Genomic DNA, 11153 nt, shown 5'->3' with positions numbered 1-11153 from the left:
CCAGATGATTTATCACACACTGATTCCTTTTGCTGCTCTGGGATCCCCCTTTTGGTCTCCGGCCAAACCAGAGGTCAGAAGTGGGGTGAAATGCTTCTGGCTTCTGCCACTTTGGTCGTAAAATAACAAACTTCCATTTCTGTTGCTGTGTCTCAGTCCCAACCAGGAGCACTGTGTCAGCTCCGACTTCCAGTTCCCTGGCTCTCAGCTCTGCCTGCAGTATTGCTCCATGGTATATTTAGATGCACTGAAATGCTGAAAAAACAGGAAAGAGAACAAAGTTTACCCTTATGTCCTTGGCACAACTTAAAATATGAAAATACAGCCTGGGTGAGGCAACGCAATTGAAGATGACCAATCCCTCAGCTTTCTGCTGCCTTTCAGCCTGCAGGGAAAGAGAAACGAATTCTACAAGTTGAGTTCATGCAACAACATCAGCTCCCAGTGTTTCCCAGGGCTGCAACTCCCTCAGAAATCATTCCTTGAAAGTAATAACATTCAGATTATTTATCTAAGCTTTTGCAATGCTCGCTCAGAGCTATTAAAGTCTCTCTGCCACTGGTATGTGCAGAGGATCAAAGTGTCTGTCTCTTCCAGATAAACGAATACTTGGGCAATTTATTAAAGCACATTTCTCTGTTGTTTCTTGGCTCTGATGACTGAACTATAATAGCTGTTTTCTGGAAAATCTTCTTAGGGCAGCCTGAAGCCCTGCTTGCTGTTGGGCTGTTAGGCTGCATCCACAGCCATCTGCTGCCTGGTAGCTGACAAGTGGTGAGCACGCATCTTACAAATCATTGCTTTGACTTTCCAGCACAAAGAAGGAGCTTTCGAGAGCTCGTGTACAGCATCTGAAACCAAGAATGTCTGCTCTCGGTTACAGCTCCGTTACAGCCTTAGAGCTGAGGAATACAGCTGTACTGTGCTAAAGGAGAAAGGTTCACGTTTTATTTGCTTTCCAGGAGGCTGAAGCATCCCCTTTCAATGCCTGCCTGACATGACTGAAGGCAATGTTTGTCTTCACCATCCCTTCATTCCTGAGTCAAACTGTGCTGATAATTCTTCACTTCTCCTTACAATATTTGTCTCTCTCTCCTCTCTCCTAACTTCTTTTAAGGAAATGCAGATGTTGTGAAAACCTGACTATGTGCTTTCCTGTGTCACCTATGGTGTCAGGTAGCGGTGAGGGTGTTTTTGATGCAGAGCATAGGAGCTGACCCCAGCCAGAACAGATCCTATGGATCAATCAGGGCGATGCTTTACACTCTCCCAGAGTAAGTATGAGCCACCACTATGTACTGCCAAACATGGCTGCAGTGTTTCAACTATTGCCATGTCCTCTGGGCTTGCAGAAACATCACAGCTCATGAAGAATCCCTCCCCTAGATAGCAGCACTGCAGAAATCACTATATCTCATCTCATGGAGGGAGCCTGCAGTGCTGGAGGAGCTTTCTGGAATCATACAGGTGGTGGCTCGGTGACATTCAGCAAGACCTGGGGACCCGGGGCTTCCCTTCCCACGTCCCCTTCAGTTCACGTCAGCTGCGCTCATACGTCCATACAGCCCAAATTAAGGTGCGGCAGCGTGCCAGCTGTGGCCCGGTGATTTGGGTCCTGCTGAAGTGAAGATGCAGGCGGAGCCATCCCAGCTCCCCAGCAGCCACAGCTTAACAAATCCATACGGCAAGTGAGAGGGCAGCCTGGGACAGAGAGGGGACAGAGGTGGCCCGAAATGCTTCCAGTTGGCCACAGGCGGAGGTGTTCACAGGACATCAGTTCCCTCTGCTGACAAGCTGCCGAAGTGCTGCAGTGCTTCAGCTGCGATCACAGGAGAGTTAGACTGAGCATAGAAAACGTGGCTGTTATTTACAGTAAGGCTGGTGATGCACTGGCACAGTTTGCCCAGAGAGGCGGTGGATGCTCCCCTCTGCAGCACCCAGCGTAGTCCCTTCCCACCCAACCACGCTGTGATTCTATGATTCTGTGATCCGTGCGCTTCCCTGCCAGTTGGGACGTTCAGGAAATCCACCTCCACACAACCCCTCCCCGACCGCCATTTTGCGGAGGAGGAGCTGAAGGGAGCAGAGCACGGCCCACTCCCTCTCGGCACTCGGCTGCGCGGCCTGGCGGGGATCGGCAGGGATCGGCCCCGCTCGGTTGCGCTCGGCTGCTCGGCGCTCGGCTGTGTTCGGCTGCGCTCGACTGTGTTCGGCTGAGCTCGGCTGTGTTCGGCTGCGCTCGGTTGTGTTCGGCTGCGCTCGGCTGGGTGAGCGGTCCGGCGGCGTGTTGGCGGCTCGGCGCGGCCTGGCGGGATGGTGAAGCTGACGGCGGAGCTGATCGAGCAGGCGGCTCAATACACCAACGCCGTCCGAGACCGCGAGCTCGACCTGCGGGGTGCGACGGATCTGCCGGGGGGAGCCGTGCCTGGGTTTGGGGTGGGGGTGGTGGGCGGGCCCGTGTGGGAGCGGGGTGCGCTGGAAGGGCCGCGCTGTGGGGCGCGGGGCCTGCAGCGGAACGGGCCGGGCTGCGGAGCCGTTGTGCGGCTGTTGCGGCTCTTCCCGCTCAAATCTGCCCCCGAGGCGGCATTGCACCTCCTTTTTTTCCTTGACCTGTGGGCGCTGATTCCCTCCTTGCTTTTCTCCCCCCCGCAGGGTATAAAATCCCCGTCATTGAGAACTTAGGGGCCACGTTGGATCAGTTTGATGCGATTGATTTCTCGGATAATGAGATCCGGAAACTGGATGGGTTCCCTCTGTTGAGAAGGCTGAAAACTCTTCTGATGAATAACAACAGGATTTGGTAAGTGGTTGTGTTGTGATCCGACGGGACCTGGGGCAGACGAGAATGCTTTTGGGAAGAGAAGTGTGCCTGCATCTTTCAGTACTGGACAGGAGGAGAAACGTTTGCTTTATGGGGAAGAAATAACGCTCAGTATTTGCTTCAGCCTTCAATTAGCCAGTTTTGTTAATTGCAGAGTTCTGCCCCAGGTCTGTGTTCCCTTTTCAGACAGGACAATGAGATGCAGGGTCTGGAATTTGTTTCGAGTCTTTGGAGTTTGTTCACTACTCCCATAGAATCATAGAATCATAAGGTTGGAAACGATCTACAAGATCATCCAGTCCAACCATCCCCCCATGTCACGGAGTTAACGAGATCAATCTACACCCGTGACAGGGGGCGGTAGGCCCCTGCCCTCCCCTTCCCAGCCCACAAAATGGGAAGGAAGGGAGGAAAACAAAAAAACAGCGGCAACAATCTATGGAGGAAAACTTATTTTACTAATTATGATATCGGAATGCAAGATAACACAATATAATACAATCTGATTGAAATTGAGACTAATAAATCAAATAAAACAGGAGAGAGAGAGAGAGGGAGAGTTCCCGATACCGATTCAAACCTGAAAAGCTTGGAACGGCCAGGAAAGCACCCTCCAGCACCCACTGCCAGGCAGTAAGAGACCGCCCCACCCGGAAGGGTCAGATCCCATGACTTCTGTAACGTATGGGGATAGGTGCCTGGAATTGGAGCATTAACACTTTAACTCCCAGTATACTACATGATGTATTGATGCGGAATACTGAGAGCCAAACCAAAACAAAAAAAAAAATATAAAACCATGACATTCCACCCCTTATTCTACATCACTACATCATGCTTAATTTATATACATATATAAGCGAAAAAGATGATTAAAATGCATTACACACACGTCTATATACATATACATAGAATTATCGACTGCACTCCCCCAGCATCAAGTTTCCTTGTGGTACACATTGAACATCCCCGTTTTTTTGCATTACCCACCAAGTGGTCCCAGGTCCCTGGGCAAAAACAGTACCACGGAGTGGGTTGCCCTTTCCAGAAGCTGGAAGAACCCAAACTGCTTTTCCCAACATGTTCTTTACATGTACAACAGGGACTTTATCTCCGTCTACAGTAAGTAGGGAGCTGGATTGGGTAGGACCATCACGATTGATAGATCCTCTGGTATTGACTAACCAGGTGGCTTCTGCCAAATGCTTCTCCCAGTGTTTAAATGTACCGCCTCCCATTGCTTTCAGCATAGTTTTTAACAACCCATTGTATCGTTCAATTTTACCAGAGGCTGGTGCATGGTAGGGAATATGGTAAATCCACTCAATGCCATGATCTTTGGCCCAAGTATTTACAAGAGAATTTTTAAAATGAGTCCCATTATCTGACTCAATTCTTTCTGGGGTACCATGTCGCCACAGGACTTGTTTCTCAAGACCTAATATGGTATTTCGGGCGGTAGCATGGGGTACTGCATAGGTTTCAAGCCACCCAGTTGTTGCCTCCACCATAGTAAGCACATAACATTTACCACTGCGAGATCGTGGCAAGGTGATATAATCAACCTGCCATGCCTCTCCGTATTTATACTTTAGCCATCGCCCTTCCCCCCAGTGTGGTTTCATCCTTTTGGCTTGTTTGATTATGGCACATGTTTCACAATCATGAATAACCTGTGCAATAGCGTCCATAGTTAAGTCCACCCCTCGGTCTCTAGCCCATTTATGTGTCGCATCTCTCCCTTGGTGACCCGAGGTCTCATGGGCCCATCGAGCTAAAAATAATTCACCCTTGTTCTGCCAGTCCAGGTCTATTTGGGCCACCTCAATTCTGGCAGCTTGGTCTACCTGATGGTTATTTTGCTGTTCTTCTGTAGCCCGACTCTTGGGCACATGAGCATCCACATGGCGCACCTTTACAACCATATTCTTTGTTCGGGCGGCAATATCTTTCCACAATTCAGCAGCCCAAATAGGTTTACTCTTTCTTTGCCAGTTATTTTGCTCCCACTGCTGTAACCATCCCCATAGAGCATTTGCCACCATCCATGAGTCAGTGTAAAGATAAAGCATTGGCCACCTCTCCCGTTCAGCAACATCCAAGGCCAGCTGGACAGCCTTTACCTCTGCAAATTGGCTCGATTCTCCTTTTCCTTCAGTGGCCTCTGCAACTTGTCGTGTGGGGCTCCACACAGCGGCTTTCCATCTGCGATGCTTTCCCACAATACGACATGATCCATCTGTGAACAGAGCATATTTCTTTTCATTTTCTGGTAGTTCATTGTATGGTGGGGCCTCTTTTGCACGTGCTACTTCTTCTCCTGGTGATGTTCCAAACTTTTTGCCTTCAGGCCAGTCCATGATCACCTCTAGGATTCCTGGACGGTTGAGATTCCCCATCCGCGCTCGCTGCGTAATCAGCGCAATCCACTTACTCCAAGTGGCATCGGTAGCATGATGGGTGGAGGAACCCTTTCCCTTAAACATCCAGTTCAGCACTGGCAGTCGAGGTGCCAGAAGAAGCTGCGTTTCAGTACCGATTACTTCGGAAGCAGCCCGAACCCCCTCATACGCGGCTAAGATCTCCTTCTCAGTTGGAGTGTAGCCCTCTTCTGACCCCCTGTAAGCTCGACTCCAGAATCCCAGAACACTGGCAGCACGCCTAGTCTTTCAAGGTCAAGTTTTCCAGCACAGAAACCTAAACTACTGATAATGCTCCCTAACGAAGCTCTCTAAGAGCAGAGAGAGAGATTCGTTCTAAAAGCTAAGAAATAGAACTATGCCCGCATTCTCCACCAAAATCTGTCACGGAGTTAACGAGATCAATCTACACCCGTGACAGGGGGCGGTAGGCCCCTGCCCTCCCCTTCCCAGCCCACAAAATGGGAAGGAAGGGAGGAAAACAAAAAAACAGCGGCAACAATCTATGGAGGAAAACTTATTTTACTAATTATGATATCGGAATGCAAGATAACACAATATAATACAATCTGATTGAAATTGAGACTAATAAATCAAATAAAACAGGAGAGAGAGAGAGAGGGAGAGTTCCCGATACCGATTCAAACCTGAAAAGCTTGGAACGGCCAGGAAAGCACCCTCCAGCACCCACTGCCAGGCAGTAAGAGACCGCCCCACCCGGAAGGGTCAGATCCCATGACTTCTGTAACGTATGGGGATAGGTGCCTGGAATTGGAGCATTAACACTTTAACTCCCAGTATACTACATGATGTATTGATGCGGAATACTGAGAGCCAAACCAAAACAAAAAAAAAATATAAAACCATGACACCCCATCACCACTGCTACCACAAGCACTAAGCCATATCTCGCAGCTCCTCATCCAGATACCTCTTGAACATTGCTAGGGACGGCGACTCCACCACCTCCCTGGGCAGCCATTCCAGTGCTTGACCATTCTCTGAGAGAAAAAGTTCTTCCTTATGTCTAACCTAAGGTACAACCTGCGGCCGTTTCCTTGGGTCCTGTTTGTTGCCTGGGAGAAGAGGCCAAATCCCTCCTCACCACAACCTCCCCTCAGGAAGTTGTAGAGTGCAATGAGGTCTCCCCTGAGCCTCCTCCAGACTAAACAATCCCAGCTCCCCCAGCCACTCCTCATAAGATTTGTGCTCCTGACCCCTCACCAGTTTTGTTGCCCTTCTCTGGACACGTTCCAGGGCCTCAATGTCTTTCCTGTAGTGAGGGACCCAAAACTGAACACAGTACTCGAGGTGCGGCCTCACCAGTGCTGAGTACAGGGGGATGATCACCTCCCTGCTGCTGGCCACACTATTTCTAATGCAGGCCAGGATGCTGTTGGCCCTCTTGGCCACCTGAGCACACTGTTGGCTCGTGTTCAGAGACACAGAGAAACACAGACAAGTATACCTGCAACTGAATGAGCTGGGCTGCTGGCTGCACCTGATGCCCTTACAGTGGCTACTAGTGTTTTAAGCTAGCTTTGTTAGAAAGCTGATGCTAACCCAGACTTCTGCTGGTGTCATACTTGGTTGTGTTTAAGTGAGGTGCTCTATATTGGCACAGCTGATGGAGTCACTGACCCTGAAGGTTTTCCAGAGCCATGGAGATGTGGCACAGAGGGATGCGATTTAGTGGGAATGGTGGGGGTGAGCTGGGGTTGGGCTGAATGAATCATATCATAGAATCATCAAATGGCCTGGGTTGAAAAGGACCACAATGCTCATCCAGTTCCAGCCCCCTGCTGTGTGCAGGTCGCCAACCAGCAGACCAGGCTGCCCAGAGCCACATCCAGCCTGGCCTTGAATGCCTGCAGGGATGGGGCATCCACAGCCTCCTTGGGCAGCCTGTTCCAGTGCCTCACCACCCTCTGTCTGAAAAACTTCCTCCTACAATCTAACCTAATATGAATGATCTCAGAGGTCTTTCCAGCCTTAATGATTCTGTGATTTTCATATTTCTCTGCATATGTTCATCATTGTTAATTTCCAACCAAAGGTGAAATCTTTGTGTTTTTGTTCTTCTGTAGTCGGATTGGGGAAGGACTTGAACAAGCTCTGCCCAGTCTCACAGAGCTCGTTCTTACCAACAACAACATATCTGAACTGGTAAGTTATTGATGCAGAATAAATCTTAACAGTGTGTTTTTGTCATCTTTCTAATTAGTCTTTTTCTTCAGAATGATGTGAATTTGGTAGTTGTGGTGGTGTATCTTAACGAACATCATTTGCAGCATGCAGTGGAGCAGCAGTCAAAGTCTTGGTGGGCTTCCTGCTAAACTAACTGTAGTAATTCTAGTTGGTCTCTAAAATGCAAACGAGAGTCCACTAAGGAACACTCACAAAAGTGACCTCAATACCTTGAAATGAAATATTTTAGGTCTAATTTTGGACTGGATAAACAGCCTCTGGTTTTGTTTTTTTTTTAATATATGAAAGTTCACTTCGAACTTTTTTTGTCTCCTATTCAAAAATAGAAAACTTAAGAGCACAGTTTCTCATATTCTTCCTTTGAACTGATTAATTCATAAACAAGATGCCTTAGTGCAACTTTATTGGTTTTGTTGCTGTCTTACGTGTAGAAATTAAACAGATTTGAATCCTTCATGTGGCATTTATGCAGATTTAATAGCTAGCAGGTCTTCTTGAAGCTTACAATTCTTAGTTATGTGTTAAGACTGAAGCTTGCTTGGTTACTGTGTTGGTTTTTTCTTCCTTTTTCTGGGATGTGTGTTTTCCATAGTGGAAATGAAAACTCTTCAGTTTTAAATTGCATACAGTGCCATTAAATAGAACACTGTTGACTTACTGCAGTCATTTGCCACAATGGTACAAATGCTGCCATTTTCAAACAAGCTTGAAAGGAATGGGAGATTTTAGTTCCTCTTTCAGAGCCAGGAGTTCAGGAGCTTCGTTCTGAAATACTTGATTGTCGTGAAATGGATTTCAGATTCTTACTCTGTTCTTCCCATTATATAGGGTGAACTGGATCCACTGTCGAGTATTAAATCATTGACTTACCTGAGGTATGTCATCTTGAAAAGAAAAGCAATTGTTTGTAATTTATTGTAATAGATTTCAAATTAAGTAACTCTTTATGACCTTTATTTGCCTTGTAGCATTTTAAGGAATCCAGTAACAAATAAGAAGCATTACAGACTATATGTTATCTACAAAGTTCCCCAAGTCAGAGTGCTGGATTTTCAGAAAGTGAAACTCAAAGTAAGTCTGTCACCTTCTGATGGAACACCAGATGGAGACCTTTTCTCCTATTAACTTGGAACTGTAGTGAAAACATTAAGCTTTTTGCCCCAGTTGTAAACTGTAGTGAAACTCTGTATCCTGTGAGGCTCTAAAACCGATGTCTCTCTTTGATGGTTTCACACTGGTAGGGATGTAGTCTGCTTCGTTATTTTTAATGATGTTTTACTGCTGTTGTTTGTTTAGTCTGACTTTTCTGGCTGGCTAATGGTGGTGCCAAGACAAACCTAGAGAAAGGAACGAGGGATCACAGCAGAGCCCTCTGCTTTCCCTGTAGAAGCGTGGGGTTGTTATTTTAAGAGCACTGAGGTGATATACCTCAAGTCTGAGTGTTTGGCAGTGCGTTGGTGCTTGTTCTTACATCTGGTCTCCTCGTGCTGTTGTTCACTGAAGACGAGCCAAAGCATCTTTCTTTGCAAAGACAGCAGCTTTGCACAATGTTACATTCTTAAATTAACTTTGTGTGTGTGGTATCGCTGTAGGAGCGACAGGAGGCAGAGAAAATGTTCAAGGGCAAACGGGGTGCACAGCTTGCAAAGGATATTGCCAGGAGATCCAAAACGTAAGATAAAACAAACACTTCCACTGGCATTCTCCTTCAGAAACACCACTTTGTGTGCAGCATTACGCACTGCACTGAGACATCCCTAGTTTTTGGATGGTGGTGAACACATCTCAGAAATCTTTACGGAAGATCTGTTTGGTCAGAGTGGATTGATGTATATCAGTAAGCAGGAAACTTTTTGGTTTTTTGCTCTTTGTTACTTTACTGCCAAGAGGTGGCCGTTGTTTGCTTGGCTTTGCTCTCTACGTGATTGGGAACTGAAAAATCTGTTTTGCCAGTGACTGTGAACATTTGAAACTGATAACAAATGGGCTCTCACTATGGTTTGTGAGTGGAAATGACTGAGGTCTGTGATAGCTTTAGAGCAAGTAAATCAGTGAACCAAATACCCAATAAACACCCCAAATGCCCATATGCAGCTGCAGGAGGTCTCTGAAGCTGGGTCACTATTTCAGGAAGTTCTTTCCAGCTTTGTACTCTGTGACTTCCATTTTCAGAGACAACAAATGTCTTTTCCTTCAAGCAGCAGCGGGTAACTCTGAAAAGAAACTTCTAACGTAGGCTTATGTATAGGCTGCCACAGATATCCTATTAGACGTGTCAGAAAAGGAAATCCAATTTCATTTACTCTGTCTTTATCCACTCCGCTTTTTGTAATGGTAACAGACCTCCTGTGTTCAACAACATCCAAATCCAACAGCTTTTGTCAGCTGCTTAATTACAAAGTGACCGTCTGCCTCTTGTTATGAGCAGATGAAAAGATGGGAGGGGGGGTGGGACAGTGAGGACAAGTGGTTGGTGTTTCTGAAGGAGGCAATTCATCACTGTATCAGTTTGTTAACAAAGATAAGATACTACACTTGATTGAATGAAATGCTTCCAAACCTGGTTTGGAAGTAAGAGAAGCACGCACTCCTCCCAGAGAGTGATGGTACCTCTTTGCTTTTTCCTCTGAAGCTTCAATCCAGGTGCTGGTCTGCCAACAGACAAAAAGAAAGCCGGGCCCTCCCCGGGTGATGTTGAGGCGATCAAGGTGAGTGAGCCACAGCAGCACTCAGGCAGAAGCAGAGGAAAACAGTTGTGAATCCCAACTGACGGCAACGGCTGACTGTTCAGATGAATAGAACAGAGGGTTCTCTTTGTTCTAGGTGCTTTTTCTGTAACTTCTACTGTGTCATATGCAAAACTAAAACTAACTAATATGGAAAACTTAACTAAAACTTGGTTTTGAGCCTAGAGCTCACCCAGGACAGCTCAGCTTTTGTGTAACTGGGGGGAACAAGACTGCACTCTGTCACGTGCAGAACCTTTGGGAGCGTGAAAACTTGGCTTAACTTACCTGCAAAACAAAAGCAACTTGTTATGTTTATTCTCAGTGGGCTGATGTGCTGAATGTGAAGATTCACTGTGCTCCTCTGTTTTTCAGACTGCCATAGCAAATGCCTCAACATTGGCCGAAGTGGAGAGGCTGAAAGGCTTGCTGCAGGCCGGCCAGATCCCCGGCAGAGAACGAAAGCCAGGTCAGAGTGCTTCTGCTTTTCTTTCCTAAACAAAATCTCCCTCTTTTGATTCCTTCCTGTGATCTCAGCAAGGAGGTTACGCTGGGAGGGAGTTAAAAAACCGCATGAGATCGATGTGATTTGCTGCTTGGGATGGCAGAGGACCGCCTCCCTCGGTCTGAGCACTCGGCACGCGAGCTGTCCGGCCGGCAGAGCGTTCACGGCCAGACCTGCAGCTCGCGTGCAGCACCGAACTCACGGCGTGCGCTCATCGGGCTGCGTTCCGCTCTCTTCTAGGCTCGGCCGAGGACGCCGAGGAGGAGATGGAGGAAGATCCCGTCCCCACGGGCTCGTAGCTCCTGCGGACGCCGAGCTGCCCACGTGGCGCCGCGCCTCGCGTTGTGCCGCGCCGTTCCGCCCCGTGTCCGTGTCAATAAAGCGCCGTGTCCGCTCTGCCCGTGTCCCGCCTACTTCCTGCATCCGGGGGGAGGGGCTAGTCCCGCGATTGGTCTCTTCGCCTTTCCTTTCTT

The 11153-nt window shown here is 47.8% G+C and overlaps 1 protein-coding gene across 1 annotated transcript; it reads left to right on the top strand.

Annotated features, from left to right (window-relative positions):
• Positions 1 to 2212: 2212 nt before the first annotated feature.
• Positions 2213 to 11076, top strand: SNRPA1 (small nuclear ribonucleoprotein polypeptide A'). Its single transcript, XM_085233974.1, has 9 exons — positions 2213 to 2395; positions 2653 to 2800; positions 7329 to 7407; positions 8278 to 8324; positions 8418 to 8520; positions 9042 to 9121; positions 10082 to 10157; positions 10551 to 10644; positions 10921 to 11076. Exons 1-9 carry the CDS (start codon positions 2314 to 2316, stop codon positions 10977 to 10979), a joined length of 768 nt encoding a protein of 255 aa, XP_085090100.1. The 5' UTR covers positions 2213 to 2313; the 3' UTR covers positions 10980 to 11076.
• The last annotated feature ends 77 nt before the right edge of the window (positions 11077 to 11153 follow it).

This window comes from Meleagris gallopavo, chromosome 12 (assembly GCF_905368555.1).
Source record: "Meleagris gallopavo chromosome 12, MGAL_WU_HG_1.1, whole genome shotgun sequence".
In the NCBI taxonomy this organism is placed as follows: domain Eukaryota; kingdom Metazoa; phylum Chordata; class Aves; order Galliformes; family Phasianidae; genus Meleagris; species Meleagris gallopavo.
This window is presented reverse-complemented; position numbering and strand designations above follow the sequence as displayed.